This window comes from Coturnix japonica, chromosome 24 (assembly GCF_054131305.1).
Source record: "Coturnix japonica strain WE chromosome 24, WE-NBRP24, whole genome shotgun sequence".
Taxonomy (NCBI): Eukaryota; Metazoa; Chordata; class Aves; order Galliformes; family Phasianidae; genus Coturnix; species Coturnix japonica.
This window is the reverse complement of record NC_140686.1, coordinates 2,831,644-2,846,752: the sequence shown is the minus strand read 5'-3', so window position 1 is coordinate 2,846,752 and position 15,109 is coordinate 2,831,644. Positions and strand designations below refer to the sequence as shown.

The 15,109-nt window shown below is 52.5% G+C and overlaps 2 protein-coding genes and 2 long non-coding RNA genes across 6 annotated transcripts in view; 3 read left to right on the top strand and 1 right to left on the bottom strand.

Annotated features, from left to right (window-relative positions):
- LOC146757013 (uncharacterized) lies at positions 1 to 10,862 on the bottom strand. 3 transcript variants are annotated; one of them, XR_014936996.1, is made up of 2 exons: positions 9,944 to 10,692; positions 1 to 263 (listed from the first exon to the last, which is right to left on the bottom strand). It is a non-coding gene; the product is annotated as an uncharacterized LOC146757013 (long non-coding RNA). The 3 variants fall into 3 exon arrangements; XR_014936998.1 differs by lacking the exon at positions 9,944 to 10,692 and adding an exon at positions 1,440 to 2,262; XR_014936997.1 differs by lacking the exon at positions 1 to 263 and adding an exon at positions 9,133 to 9,500 and having other exon boundaries at positions 9,944 to 10,862.
- Positions 4,706 to 5,294, top strand: LOC146757015 (uncharacterized). Its single transcript, XM_085523405.1, has 3 exons — positions 4,706 to 4,829; positions 4,971 to 5,042; positions 5,134 to 5,294. The coding sequence occupies exons 1-3, from the start codon at positions 4,721 to 4,723 to the stop codon at positions 5,277 to 5,279; spliced, it is 327 nt and encodes a 108-aa protein (XP_085379531.1). The 5' UTR covers positions 4,706 to 4,720; the 3' UTR covers positions 5,280 to 5,294.
- Positions 5,872 to 7,652, top strand: LOC146757014 (uncharacterized). The gene is made up of 3 exons (XM_085523398.1): positions 5,872 to 6,079; positions 6,604 to 6,745; positions 6,931 to 7,652. Exons 1-3 carry the CDS (start codon positions 5,887 to 5,889, stop codon positions 7,025 to 7,027), a joined length of 432 nt encoding a protein of 143 aa, XP_085379524.1. The 5' UTR covers positions 5,872 to 5,886; the 3' UTR covers positions 7,028 to 7,652.
- LOC146757011 (uncharacterized) overlaps positions 10,684 to 15,109 on the top strand; it is a 23,300-nt gene continuing 18,874 nt past the window's right edge. The window contains exon 1 of the long non-coding RNA XR_014937003.1: positions 10,684 to 10,948. This is a non-coding gene — a long non-coding RNA (uncharacterized LOC146757011). The remainder of the gene's footprint in view (positions 10,949 to 15,109) is intronic.

Here is a 15,109-nt window from a genome sequence, read left to right as displayed (position 1 = left end):
CTTAGTAAAATGTAGAAACTTTAATTTACAAGCGAAACTACAACATATTCATAATAAAAAAAAAACAACTGGTGACTAGACAAGTTACGCACAATTTGTAAAAACTGTTGAACACTGTTAAATAGGTCTGTACAACCAAAGATTTACAAAGTCCTTGTGCATTCTCTTCTTTTCAATGCACAACTGAACCTAAGGGTTCTGCTCGAATATTCCCTAAGTCAAGAGCTGAATCTGTCTCTTCATCGATCTCACCAATGACAGCACTGTAATAAAAAACAAGTTACCAATTGTTAAAATCCTCTGATGCAAACCTAGAAAGTGAAGACTTAGTTTTGTTTTTATTGCTTAAATTTAACTGTAGAGCTCTATCACTTAAATGCCAAATTCTCGTGGTATTCTCCCACCTCATTGTACCATTTCAGCAATCAGCTGACTCTACAGCTGTGCCTTTTCCACACTGAGAAGCCTTTGTCTATTCAGGTTTTCCTTGACATATAACATTTCATACCTCTCGTTATTCTAACTTCTGCTCATTGTGAATTTTCCTACTGCAACCCTCTGAAATTCAAGGCATACCAGGTATTTACGCGATGACACAATGATGCCTGCTGTTCTATTGTTCTTCCTAGTAATCCCTAGTATTTCTCCTTCCTGATGCATCAGTATTTACGAAGAACTAGACAGAAACAGGACAGGACTGAGTTCAAAAGTAAGACATCTCCACAAGGGTAGCAAGATTCCCATGATGATGAGCAGATCAGAATGCCAAGCGGCTTTCTCAGTTAACAGTGGATTACTGTGCTTTTATCAAGTCCAAATGTACTTGAATTTATAACTGTGTATGTTTACTGCCTTCCTGTGCCTGAAGTCTGCCTCTGATTTACACTTACAGATTGAGGCATAATCTGTATCAGAAGGAAAGATGCTCTTGTTTTTAATTTAGGAAGGAAAAAAGAAACAACAAAACCCACTAAAGATCATAAAAAATTGCACAACTTGCCAAAACCTCACTCATGTCAAAACCCATAAAGGGATCTATTTAATTCCTCATCCTAGGCTTACTGTATGGTGGAGTAATTAAGTTCACATGTTCATTTAGACTGAATAAACTGTATTGCTCTAAAGAAGCTTCATGAGCTATTCTGTGGGGCGGGGTGGCAGCCATATGTGGGGTGGAGGTGGGCTTATATGGGGCAGGGGGCCTTCTGTGGGGCAGGGGGAGCTCCTATGGGGTGGAGGGGTGGCCATATGTGGGGTGGGGGGAGTTATGGGGTGGGGGGGCATGTATGGGGCAGGGTGGCCTCCCCTCCGCTGCCGCTTCCCTCCCCCCATGCCCATTTAAGGCTGTCCACAGAAAAAGAAAAGAAAGAAATAAAAATCTTGTGTCCTTTACTCCCGTTATCCCACATGATGTTCTGATGTGGAATAGCAACACCAACCAAATTACCAAACCACAACAGTTTGGAAGCAGATTTAAACTGGTAGAAGTTGGCAGTGTCTGCATTTCCAGGACCGCTGAAATCAGTGGGGTGCACCTCTCCTGTCCAGGAACCCCAAAGAGGCGATAATAATCCCAGGCCAGCAATTGTAGCATTGATATGATGATTTTATTCAAAGTCTTTGTTAAACAAAGAGGGAAGGAAGGGAGGGGTGCGCTCGGGGAAGGGGGCAGAGGAGGAGGGTTGTTGTCAGACTGTGAAATCAATTTTTTCTTTCTTAATTCTGCTTCAGAAACAACATCTGATTCCCATGCTCTCTGCTTGGTATTTTGTCTTTTGATGCAAACACGTAAGCCCCATTGGTGCCTGGTTCAGCAGTTCAGCTTCCTTTGCGCCCTTTGCCTGGTTATAGGGAAGGTGGCAGGCTCTGTTTCAATGAGGGTGTTGTATGGACATAATATTTATCGCCATGTATCCAAAGGTGCAACAGTTTCTGGAGACCCGTGTGGGATCCTATAGGTGATGGTTCTCTCACCACCAAGTATCCAGTTGTCAGCAGTGGGTGAGTTCACTGGGACTTTGGGGATGGGAGGTGCCAACTAGCAAGCCTTCAATTTCTGCTACTAAAATCAGGCTTGGAAGCACGTTACACGTGGGAAATACACTTGGTGCAGGAAAGGAGATTTCCTTAGCCATCAAAAAAAGATGAAACTGAAGATCTATCAACAAAAATGTAAGCACGTGACACTTGACTTGGCGGGTCTGTGGGAAGGTCAGCTTCTCCGTGTTTGTATTTCAGCCATCATCCTCCACACTGGAGAGGATTTATCCGCTTGGCTTGCTTAATTGCAGCACGTTTCACACGCGTGGATAACCTGTGCATATTGCGTCACTACCTCTGTGGCCTGAGGTGGTGCACCAAGCTGGAAATAATGCCTTCTTGGGGTTGTTGAATCTCTGCAAAAGTTTGCCAAGCAAAGTTGTGGATGCTCCATCCCTGGAGGTGTTCAAGGCCAGGCTGGATGGAGCTCTGGGCAGCAAGACTCTGTGGGTGGCATCTCCGCCCGAGGCAGTGGGGCTGGGGTTCTGAGTTCTTCACTGTCCCTTGCAAGCCAAGCCATTCTATGATTCTGCATTTCTATGATGTAAGCACCAGCCCCACACAGCCCTGGTGCAGTGCATCACAAGAGCAGCAGCCTGCGGGGAGCCACCACCCAGAATCACAGAGATGTGAGGTCACAATGCCCCATCCTATAACTGTGCTGAGCTGTGTCATGAGCTCACGAGGCCTGGCCGCAGTCTTGGCTCAGTGCGACACTCACTGTGGCTGCAGCGGTGGTGTTGGAAGCGTGGTGCAAGTGTGGGGGCGGCCATGGACCCTGCCCGCCTTGTCCTCTTCCTCCTATTGGTGGCCATGAGTTTCCAGGAGAGCTGTGCTGCTCCGTGGCGAGCACGGGGAGCAGGTGAGTGGGTAGAGATGGGACCCAAACTGAGCAGCGCTGGGAGCAAGAAGTCAGGCTGTGTCCCCACGGCCCTGTAGTACACTTGCCTGGGGCCTGCCTTCCATGGGGGTGTTGCTGGGTAGGGGGTGATGGGCAGCACTGCAGGAGCCGGGCAAGAGCCCGTGGCTGCGCTGCTCTCCAGGGCTGGCTCCAGCAATGCCAGGCTGTAGCTCTGCTAATTGCTGGCTGCAGCACAGCCTTCGTCCTGGGAGATGCCCGGGGAGAGTTCAGAAGAGGCGTGCTGGGCGTGCATGAGCATTTCTGCTTCAGGCTCATGGCACTCCCCAGTTTCCAAGCCAGAGCCCCAGTCCACAGCCCAGGGGAAGAGACAGGTGTGCTTTCCTCCAGTGCCTCAGTGTGACCTTGCTGTCCATCAGAGGCCTCCCAGTAAGAAAGCCCTGGGGGCTGCATCTTCTTCCACGTAATCTGTGAGAGATGTGGCACGTGGCCCGGAGAGAGCACTGCATACGCTGCCAGGTGCCAGCCTACGGGTCATCCCGTCCACCCTGCAACTTTGGAAATCATGACCTGAGTTATTCTCCACATCCAGTTACTGAGGGAGAAGGAGATCACACCATATAGTGCATATAAGTGGGAACTTCTCTCATCTGTTCTTGATTCTAGATTATGAGCTTCGTGCTCCCTTTCCGGATGCTCCTTTGGATCCGGACTTCATGCCTGTGCCTGGGGGACAACCCAGGGGTAAGTTGTGAGTGTCTGTTTCCTTGGAGGCTGAAACGTTCATGCTCTCATGGTTTACCTGGGTGCAATTTTACTGGAGATCCTCTCCAGGTCTTCCAAGTCTGTTTGTGCCCAGAAGGGTTTGCACAGATGAGCCATGAGTATTTTTTCTCTCAGAGAGCTGCCACGTTTCAGTGGGAAGGTTACCACTGCCCCTCTGCAGCTGAGGGAGCCCAGACCTTTGTATTCGGGCTGTGGCATTCCCCAACCACCGCCAGACCCTACAGGTCACTCAGGGAAAAGGAGGCCCCCACATGTGCCGGAAGCTCTCCTCACCTGTGTCTGATCACACTTGTGTCTGCAGGCCCTGTGGGTGAATCTGCAGAACTGAATCCTGCCTACGATCCCGAGGGCGAGACTGGAGGTAAATCAGCAGGCTTTATTTCCTTGATATTTGTTCATATTTGGCTGGGACGGTTCATCGAGGATTCCGCATTTAACCGGACAGAGGGTTCTTCTCCCCAAGAAGCATGGATGGTCATCGTTTCTTGGGAGCTCCGTGCTGTCAGCATTGTGTTGGCTTTGTCTGTGTATCTACGAGGTCTCCCAGTAAGAAACTTTCAAGGGGCCAAGTGTTCTTCCACGAGGTCCCTGAGAATTGTTTCCCATGGCCTGGAGACAGTATTTGGAAAGCTGTGGAATACCAGCCAGCAGGTCGCCTCTGGCCTCTGTGCAGCTTTGGAATTCCCCCCCCCGTGTCATTACCTGAGCCACTTCCACCACTGCAGCTCACTAAGGAAAAGAGAGATGGGCACATGCAATGGGAACATTTCTCCTCTATCTGTGATGACAGCTGTGTCTCCAGGAAGTGGCTTACCAAAGCTGAGGTTTACCCCACTCCATGCAGTTTAGAGCTGGGGTGAACTCCAGGAGGGCGTTCCTCTGGGCAGTTCCACACAGGATTAGTTAAGCACGATGGTGAGGCCCCTGTAGGCAGCCCGGAACTGTTTCCGAGGTGCTCCTGTGCGGAAGGGAGAGAATAGTGTCGTGAAGGAATCCCTGGCTTTAATTGCATCCTGCGACCTTGTGGCCGAAAGGATGCTCAGTAGCAGTTGCTCTGTCCTGTGTTCGTTTGCAGATTTGACTAGAGGAGTTGATCCAGCTTCCTCTCTGAGATCTGGAACTGAAACTCTGTCGGATCGCGCAGGTACGTCATAGCTTTGAAATTCTTTAGAGAGCTTTTGCTGCCCGTTTCAGTGCCATTTCATGGCACAGTCCCCTGTACGCTCTGCTACTCAGTTGATGCTGTAGTGTGTGACTGAAACTTTTCATGGGTCTTTGGTTGCAGAAGTGCCCCCAGTGTGGGCCTTGCCCAGTCATCGGTTTCCTCCTGTGCTGGAGCCCAGCTGGAATCCCAGCAGTGAGTACTCTGTCTTCACTGACTTGGCTGACTCGCCGCTGATCTTCAAAACTTCATGCACGTGATATTTAACTTCATACATTCTGTTAAGGTCCGGAAAGAGAAGAGGATGAATACAAACGAGGAAAATACTCTCAGGGCTCATCCCGTCTCCTGAAGCGACTGCTGAAGGAAATGGAGAAGGCAGAGCGTGGTGGGTATACTTCAGTCTGTTCACTGTGGGACCTGGGAAGCTGAGGTGTGATATACAGGTGTGGGCAGGCTGTAGCCTGCACAGCAGGAAGGGATGGGTCAGAGCCGTGCTGCAGCCGTGTTCCATGTATCACCTTGCAGGTGCTGTCAAGCACCAGAGCTGGTCTGCTGCCAGATGGTCTGCATCCAGCCAAGACCCAGAGGCAGCTGCTCCCCCAGCACAACCATTACTTGTCAGAGCTGCTTTGTGCAGTCGTTGGCACCCAGATGGCAGCAAGTGGCAAGCGCTGTGCTTCTGTTCATCCAAAGCCCTCCGTGCAGCTGAGCAAGTTCAAGGCAGGAGAAGCATCCCGAGCAGGGTTGGCTGCCTTTGCTAATGCTGGAAATGAGGTGGAGATGCTAATTCTGAAGGCTTGGACTGTGTGTTAGAGCTTGGATTTCAGCCTGCATCTACCTGGCTGTGACGGGCTGGTGACAGCACAGAATGTGAGGGCCTTGCACAGGAGCTGATTCCTCAAGAGGTGTGAGGGAGTCAGCATTGTCCAATAGCTGGGAGGGCCCAAATGCCCTTGGGTAACAGAGGGGCTCACAGTGTACTTGGGGGGGGGCCTGGACTTTACCTGAGCTCGGGATTGGAGAAGCTCAGTTTTTGATGAGGGCACGTGACATCCCAATCCTACTGCCCTGCTTTCTTTCTAAAGGAACGGACCAACAAAGTGAGCGGGATGCACTCCAGGAAGGTGGATATCCCACACTGCCGGTCCCAGATGCGCTGCAGGAAGGCGGTTATCCCACACTGCCCGTCCCAGACAGAGGAATGCAGGCAGCACCAACCGGCATGCCAGGTAATTTCTGTCCCATGATCATACGGTGTCACAAACCAGAGTCACTGCGTGCCTGCAGGCTCTTGCTGCCAGCTCTTGCACACCAGGTCAGCAGCCAGACCTGAGCGTGTGAGCATAGAGTACATGTAAAAGAAGCAGGAGTGTTTCTCCCCTGGGCTGGCTCTGGCTGTGCCCTGTGCTGGCTGAAGCCTGACCTTCAGCCTGGGGGGCGTCCCACAGGAGAGCTCAGGACACGCATGCCGGGAAAAGCATGAGGGATTCTGCTCTGTAGCTCTCCCCACGGACCAAGCCCAGACCCCAGAGTACAGCCCCAGCTCTCGGCCCAGAGGAGGACACGGGTAGTGCCTGTGCAGCCTCTTCGTACCCAGCGAGAGGTGGAAGCAATCCTTCTTGTCCTCCGGTGCTTCGGCACCAGAGACGGAGGCAGCCACTGACAAAATGACCTCTTGGGTCCATGAAGCACACTGAGAGATTATCTGTAGCGCAGCTGAAGGTAACGTGGGACATTGTCTCATTTCTTCCAGGGATGAACACAGGCAAAAGCACAGAGGCTGCTGCTCACAGATCTGTGCGGAAGCGCCGCATTCCGGTGACGGTCTCAGCGATGCTGCTGCCTGCGCTGGTGCTGGCCGTTGGTACTGTGATATGGGTGCTCAAAAACTACCTGTGAGTTGGCCTTTCCCCAGAACACCTTATTGCTGCATTTGGCAATGAAGCATTTGTGGTGCCAGGATCCTGGACGGCCAAATCAGCCGCTGGCAGTACACTGCCAGGACTTAGGTTGCAAAGTCTTTCAAGTTTCCCCTTATTTCCTGTCAGTGAGTAGTGCTTTCTGAAACTCATTCTCATAGAGCACGCAAGAGGGAAAAGAGAGCAGCAGAAGCAGCAGATGGAGCTGGGGAAGGCAACGAGACAGACTCTGACCCAGTCAAACAAGAGTCTCCGTAATAGCTCCAGTCCGTTCCATTCTGCCATTGAAGAGGCCAGAAGTCTTCAAGGTCATCTGGAAGACCTGGAGCTTGAACTCAAAGCCATGAAAGAGATCCTTGGGAACAGTCCTGTGTGCTGCCTTCTGTCAGAGGACGGCCCTGAATGTGAGAGCAGAGCTTTTGTCCTTCATCCTGCATTCTCCAGGACAGGTATCACCAGCAGTTTGAAGATTCTTAGCTCGACACAGCTACATTTCTGTTGAGGGTCCTAATGAGGACCCAGAAAACGAGCTTCCTCTGACTGCCGGACAATGCGTAATGTCTTTGGAGATGTGGGTGAGAATGGCTGGTTTCAGGGAGAGCTGACAGATGGCACAAGAGGACTGGTCCCTTCCAATTTGGTTGCGGAGCTTTCAGATGATGAACTGGATACACCTGGAGATCCTGTCAGAATTCCTGCATTGCTCCATCTGCAAGACTACCATTGTTCCACTCAATGGAACAACTCGATGTTGAGCAGAATGTGGTTGAGCTCCTTCGGGAACTCTCTGAGGCGACTGACAGCGGAACTGCATAGCTTTATTGTATATGAAAAACAACCAAACAACTGTCCCCTCCCTCTCCCTTCCCCTCGCACCCTCCTACGCCCCCCCCCCCCCCAAAAAAAAGACAAAAAAACCCCAAAAAACCCCTAAAAAACTAACAAAAAACAACCCACCCTCAATAAAACAAAAAACCAAAACCAATTAAAATCTCAACGCTGTTCTTTTTCTGGGATACACTGAGGTGACGCTTCTTCTAGCTTAGACTTTGCAATGAGTTTGTGTCACGGAGTTCTCTCTAGAGCTCACTCGGTGACAGCGGGAACAAACCCGGGGAGAGAAGGAACAAAGAACCTCCCCTCTCTAACAGCGCGGTGCGGCGCGGCCGAGAGGGGAAGGGAAGGGAGATTGTGAATGGGTCTAGGAGGGAAAAAATGAAAAAAAATCAACGATCTGAGAACAAACGGCAGTTTCACGAACCCAGGGACACTAAACAACAACGAGAGAGTTTCAACAAGGAGAAAAACAAGTCCAAATCTCACCGGCGGGCTGTGGGAGGCGGGAAGTTCCTACCACACTGCCTCCACACAGGGAACCGGGCAAAACCCCATCCCCTTCCCGACCTCCTCTCTGATGCTGTAAAGCGCAAGCTGGGGGGTTATGGGGCTCTATGGGGCGTGGGGGGGGCAGCCATATGTGGGGCGGGGGAATTATGGGGCGGGGGGGGTTCTATGGGGCTCAATGGGGCAGAGGGGTTATGGGGCTTCTATGGGGTTTCTATGGGGCTCTATGGGGGTCGGGGGGGCGTCTCTCGGTGGGGTGAGGGAGGTTATGGGGCTTCTATGGAGCTCTAGGGGGCGGGGGGGGCTTCTATGGGCAGGGCTTTTATCGGGCTCTATGGGGCGGGGTGGTTTTCTATGGGGAGAGGGGGGGCTTCTATGGGGCGGGGGTGGGTTACGGGGTGGGTAGGGTTATGGGGCTTCTATGGGGCAACGGGGAGCTTCTATCGGGCTCTATGGGGTGGGGGGGCAGCCAGATGTGGGGTGGGGGGAGTTATGGGGTTGGGGTTCTATGGGGCTCTATGGGGCGGGGAAAACAGCCATATGTGGGGCAGGGGGCCTACGGGGGGGTTATGGGGCTTCTGTGGGGTTTCTATGGGGCTCTATGGGGCGGGGGGGGGGCTTCTGTGGGGCTCTATGGGGCGTGGGGGTTATGGGGCAGGGGGGTCATGGGGCTCTGTGGGGAGGGGGGGACTTCTGTGGGGCTCTATGGGGCAGGGGGCAGCCATATGTGGGGCAGGGGGGGCTTCTATGGGGTGGGGGGGGTTATGGGGTGCGAGAGTTATGGGGTTTCTGTGGGGCGGGGTGGCAGCCATATGTGGGGTGGAGGTGGGCTTATATGGGGCAGGGGGCCTTCTGTGGGGCAGGGGGAGCTTCTATGAAGTGGAGGGGTGGCCATATGTGGGGTGGGGGGAGTTATGGGGTGGGGGGGCATGTATGGGGCAGGGTGGCCTCCCCTCCGCTGCCGCTTCCCTCCCCCCATGCCCATTTAAGGCTGTCCACAGAAAAAGAAAAGAAAGAAATAAAAATCTTGTGTCCTTTACTCCCGTTATCCCACATGATGTTCTGATGTGGAATAGCAACACCAACCAAATTACCAAACCACAACAGTTTGGAAGCAGATTTAAACTGGTAGAAGTTGGAAGTGTCTGCATTTCCATTCTCGTTCCCTTGCTGGCCAGAGTTAGGGTGCCATGCATCCATTCCCCAGCTCTGGCTGTCTCCCGAACCATGAGAACAGCCTTTCCAAATTGTGAGAACAGCCTTTTCACAGAGCTGGAGTGGGTCCACGCTGAAGGACAAGACGCTTGCGGGCACGTAAGCTGAAGAACAGAATGCAGAGTCCATGGAAACTTGCCACCCATCAACGATAAGAAAGAAGAATGGACTCCTGTTGTAGAAGATGGGAGAGTGAAACAGATGCCTCGGCTCAACAAAACACCAGTACGAGCTGGTTTGGACTACCCCCCACTAAAAGGTTGGAAGTTCACAGCGGGGTAGACTACTAGCCTTCATCCAATGACCACCGGAGACCCCCACCCCATTTTTAGGACGCATGTTCAAGAGAGTCGGACAATATGTTAATAATTTCTCAGAATTCCAGGCCATTTCTGTGAAACGTAATGAATATGTAAATGTTCTGTCTGTAAATATGTACCTAGAGCTTTTCTTGGAGTGCGAGTCCTCTTGGAGGAGGAGATATCCCCCTCGCATCTGGCGCCATGACAAGCATAGCTGCTTTATAAGCTTACGTGGGTTATAGAGTTTGATTCCGCACGTCACTCCCTTCACTATTAAGAGGACAAAGAACTTCTGGCACAGAAAGATGCCCACCTGCAAGGCCCAAATGTCATGCTTCTTCCTTCCTCGCTCTGCTTGGTAAAACTCAGCGTGGGGCTCATTTGGAAGGAAGGTTTGGTGTTTGGATGTCTCGGGCAGTCGTCACCTAAAGCCTGGAGTGCCTGCGTCAACTGTGGCGGTGCAACTCCCGCACCCCACATTCTCCCCCTTCTCTCAGGCCTCTCGGTGCACCTCTTCTCCTCAGACAAGAAGTGGAGGCTCTCCCCTTCCCTCGTCCCTGCTCGCTTCTGGGTAGCACGGGGCGATGGATCGGAACATCAGGGGATGCCCCCGTTGCATCCGACTCCTGGCTTTGCGCCCCATTGCCCAGGAACAGCCTCTCCCGACAGGAAGGGCTGAGATGGCTGTGCTCGTGCGGCCCGGAGAAGGCTCTGGGGAGACCTGATGGCGACCTTCTCGTCCACACTGCTGATCGTGTGGTGCCGGAGCCGCACCACACGATCCGGGCCGGGGCCGGCTCAGGCTCTGCCTCCAGGCTTTTGGGGCCGGCCGGGTGACTCCGCAGCACAGCGAGACCGTGGAGCCGCCCGGGAGCCGCCTCTGGGTGCCGGCAGCGCCGCGAGCTCCTCCCCCGACAGCCGCTCCGAGCCCCCGCACCGAGGCCCGACCCCGTTCGCAGCACAGAGCCCGCTCCTCCCGGCCCCGCTCATGGCCGCCATGCCGCCATGGCCCGGAAGTGCTCTCCGCCGCCTGCAGGAAGCACTTCCTGTCACTGGCACTGTCACGTGGCTCAGGCCGGGCTGGGGCCTGGTGGGGGGGGGCGGCTGCCGGAAAAGGACCCAAAATTCACGTCTCGTTCCGTGTCTTTCCTCTCGCTTTCCCTCCTTTACATTCCCCTTCCCTTCCTTCCTTCCTCGCCCTCGTCCCCTTCCCTTCACTACCTCCCTGTGTCCATTCCAGCGTCTGGCCACCCGTTCTGAGCAGTAATACTGACTTGCGGAATCAAACTCTATAATGCAGAGATGGGTTATAAAGCAGGTATGTTTATTCCAGCGTTGCGCAGCGCCGGGTGCAAGGGGGATAGCTCCTCCAAACTTGCACACCGTAAAGAGAAAAGTGTGTTACAGATATAGGTTAAGCTAATACATAATCAATAGTCTCCTCCTCAGTTTGATTACATATTCATTACATTCCCTATGGCCCCGTTCCCCGCGACCCCATTCCCTCATTCCCCCTGACCCCATTCCCCGCGACCCTTACCGGTGTTTTGGGGTGAAATTCTTCTTCTGTTTTCTTCTTGGTGTTATCTGCTGTTATTGTTCTCCCATGTCGGCATCATCTTGCCCGGGGTGGATCTAATCCTTCTTGTCAGAGGTCTCCGGACAGTTTCTTCTTATCTTTATTGCCCTCTTCTCTGGCTTTATTTTGACTAAGTGTCTGCAATTCCCCCTTTCCCTGCACTTTTAAATGTGCAGTTACCCTTTGTCTTGGTTTCTGTGAAGTTCCCCTTTCCCTTTCTATAGCACAGTGTTACCTTACCACCATTTTGAGGCTTTGCTCACTCTTCACTCCCATTTTCCCCCTCTATCCCCCCAGTTCCCCCAGTTTCCCCCAAATTCCGCTGTCCCCCCATAGACCCCCAGTTTCCCCCCTTATCCCACTCTAACCCCCATAGACCCACATTTTCCCCCACCATCCCACTGTACTCCCCCAAAGCCCCCCAGTTTCCCCCCATTCCCCTCTATCCCCCCATAGACCCCTATTTTCCCCCTCCATCCCCCTGTACACCCCACAGCCCCCCAGTTTCCCCCCATTCCCCTCTATCCCCCCATAGACCCCCATTTTCCCCCTCTAACCCCCCATAGCCCCCCAGTTTCCCCCAATTCCTCTCTATCCCCCCATAGACCCGCATTTTCCCCCACTAACCCTCCATAGCCCCCCAGTTTCCCCCCATTCCCCTCCAAACCCCCATAGCCTCCCATTTTCCCCCTCTGTCCCCCCATAGACCCTCGTTTTCCCCCTCTATCCCCCCATAGACCCCCGTTTTCGCCCTCTAACCCCCCATAGGTGGTGAGGGGGGGGTTGTTTTAAGGGGGTGGGGGGGTGGTTATTTTAAGGGGGTGGGTGTTTTAAGGGGGGAGTTTAAGGGGGTGGGGGGTTGTTTTTAGGGGGGTGGAAGTGGGGTTGTTTTAAGGGGGTGGGGGGGTGTTTTAAGGGGGGGGGGTTAAGGGGGTGGGGGGTTGTTTTAAGGGGATGGGAGGGTGTTTTAAGGGGGGGGGTTTAAGGGGGTGGGGGGGTTGTTTTAAGGGGGTGGGGGGGTGTTAGGGGGGGGATTTAAGGGGGTGGGGGTTGTTTTAAGGGGGTGGGGGGGTGTTTTAAGGGGGGCGTTTAAGGGGGTGGGGGTTGTTTTAAGGGGGGGGTTGTTTTAAGGGGGGGGTTTAAGGGGGTGGGGGGTGGGGGGGGTGTTTTAAGGGGGGGGTATAAGGGGGTGGGGTTTTTTTTTAAGGGGGGGGTTTAAGGGGGTGGGGGGTTGTTTTAAGGGGAGGAGGGTTAGGGGGTGGGGGGAGATTCATCCTGGACACTACGAAGTATTACTGGTCAGAAAGGGTGGCCAGACGCTGGAATGGACACAGGGAGGTGGTGAAGGGAAGGGGACGAGGTGTGTTTTATGTGTATTGCTCTATTGAACAAGGACATGAACAGGGATCAGCAGCACTGGATGGTAAAATACTGTATGAAGTTAATTGTGGAAATTTCCTTGTATTGTAATTTCCAGTACTCAGGAAACTGTAACAATATCTCTGTAAGTCAAATACTTTTATAAAATGACTCAAAGAGATGCTCGTCCTGTCGTTATTGGTTTGGTGTTACGAAGCACAAGTGTAGAAATGAAGGATTGAACTGCTGCTGGGGGTTGCAGGTAGGAAATGTAGCATTTTGACTCTTCGTTAGTAAATCTTTGAGGTTGCATTTGACCTGCTGTTGCAATGTCTGCTGCTTGCTCTTCATGCAGCTAGTCCATGTATTTGTTTATGTAGTCAGTGCTAGGGTTTGATTTAGACAGCTCCGTCATCTTTTCAAGAGCTGCACCATGGTCGGCTGTGGAGAGAGGGTGAGTGGGAGGGGACACCTGTGTCCCACAGTGGCTCCTCCAGTCAGTGAAGGTCCTGAAATTGGTCTCTTCAGCGAATAGGGAGCTTTACCGTGTGTTTGGAGAGAGGAAGAGCAGACCCAGGACCTTCAGCTGTGAGACTCTTCAGACGGACCTTGTGGAGACAACTGCAGGTGTAGTCTGGGATGGAACGGCTCCTGTTTGGCTCTTGTTACCCACGTGCAGCATGTGGTTATTGAGCTTATAAGGGAGCAACATAGGAAAGAATCCTGTACTCATTTACTACCTAATGCTAAGTCATTCCTCCTCACGGGGAAGTGACTAAGCATTGGTCCTGGGTGCTAGGAGAGGAATGTCAGATCTGAAACCAGTGTGAATGATGGACAGCCTTGTTAAACACAGGGCTGCTCTGCAGTGCAGAGGTGCTTGTGAGTTCAGAAGATACCTGCTGAAGGAGAACTGCTTTGCTGTTGGATGTCATCAAGCTGCAATCTGCCCGGGAAACAGCAAAACAGGCAGAGGTGTGTGCTCCAATCTGTGCCAGCCTTTGATTCTGTTCCTGAGGTGAGCTGCGCTTTGCTCGCTGCAAATTCCAACTATATTTGTAGGAATTATTATTATGAATAACACAGTGGTGGTGTTTGAGTCGCAGACAGATGCAGCAGAGCCTTTGCTCTGATCTTTTCAGGAACTCAAGCAGCTTTTTGCCATCCCCACCTGGAGCCATTGAAGCGTGCAGCCAGGAGCTGGACTCAGTGGTCCTCGCAGGGACCCTCCAGCTCAGGAATTCTATCATTTTACAATCACTGAGCTTGGCAGACATGCAAAGAGTGTGGGTGTGACAGCTAGCAATTAGCATGGCCAGCATCAGGAACCCATGGTTTTGAGCTTAGGGCTGGTTTAGGTTTGCCAAGCGGGGGGACTAATGCTGGGATCCTTCTCTCCGGCCTGGAGGCTCTCACACAGCAGCATGGTTCTGTGTTTGGCAGGTGGGTTGGACCCAGGCTGTGCAGGAATCAACTGGGCTCTGCTTCAGCTGCAGTCTGAGGGCCTTTGGCTGCAGCCAGCTGCTGTTCACACAGGGTACAGAAAGCTCCAGAGCCACACAAGGGCCTTCAGGCTCCGAGTGAAACCCCACAAGCTGAGGGGAAGGAAGTGAACATCACCAGAGGTGGGGACTGCACAGCACTGATGTGTGGTGATAGATTGGGGTGGGCGGTGAAGTTGGGAGACCAAGAATGAAAGATGGGAAAAGCAGCTGAATTTAAAGGAAGAGATGTGAAACCAACAGGATCATCACCCTGTAATTGCCAGCCCAAACAAGGGACGTTTTGACCAGCGACTGCTCTGATCCACTTAACAAAAGCCACAAAACCACTCCATAAACTTAGAAGAACTGCTCAAAGCCACAAGCTACAGGTTCTGGAGGAGAGCAGGACCTTTGCCCTGCAGTCAGCAGCAGTTTCAGACACACCAAAGCTGACACTGGTTTGCTTCCGTATCTCTTGTGGGATGGCCCCAGCCAAATCATCCCTTCTGGTCTGAAGATGAGGAGGGTCAGATCCTTTCAGAGCACCAAACCCGGCAGCCAACCTCATCACCAAACAAGCAGCCAGGATCCAAACGCCAGCACTCTCCATTCATCATCCCACTTCCTTGCTGCAGTCAGTCCAATGCTTCATGAGATTCAGAAGCAAACAAAATCAATACAGTCATCTTGATCCCTGCAGGAACACGCTGTGAGCAACAGAACACCTTCCTGGAAGAACTACCTCCATGAACAGAGGCAGCGACCACCTCCTCCCCTCCTACAGCCTCATTGCTTTCTACTTAAGTATCACCACACGGAGCCTTGACACTCCCTGGCACCCAGACACCAAAGGGCTCTTTTCATGTTTTTTACACCAGGCTGGGAAAGAATCTTGGCTTCAAAACTTCCAGAGCAGCAAGAAGGAAGTATTGGTTCTCTTCACAGACAGCCTTGGCTCTTCCGCTGCTGCCAGTGGGGAACATCAGCAGAGAGCATCTCTAAAGCAGAGAGAAGCACATGTATGAGAATGAAAGTCAATTAGGTCTAAGCAGGATTA

Coding starts and splice junctions, on each gene's coding strand:
- LOC146757014 (XM_085523398.1), top strand. CDS start 5,887: ATGAGGGCACGTGACATCCCAATCCTACTGCCCTGCTTTCTTTCTAAA. Junction 6,080..6,603: donor AGCACCAACCGGCATGCCAG/GTAATTTCTGTC, acceptor CATTTCTTCCAG/GGATGAACACAGGCAAAAGC. Junction 6,746..6,930: donor TGGGTGCTCAAAAACTACCT/GTGAGTTGGCCT, acceptor TCATTCTCATAG/AGCACGCAAGAGGGAAAAGA.
- LOC146757015 (XM_085523405.1), top strand. CDS start 4,721: ATGCTCAGTAGCAGTTGCTCTGTCCTGTGTTCGTTTGCAGATTTGACT. Junction 4,830..4,970: donor AACTCTGTCGGATCGCGCAG/GTACGTCATAGC, acceptor CTTTGGTTGCAG/AAGTGCCCCCAGTGTGGGCC. Junction 5,043..5,133: donor GCCCAGCTGGAATCCCAGCA/GTGAGTACTCTG, acceptor CATTCTGTTAAG/GTCCGGAAAGAGAAGAGGAT.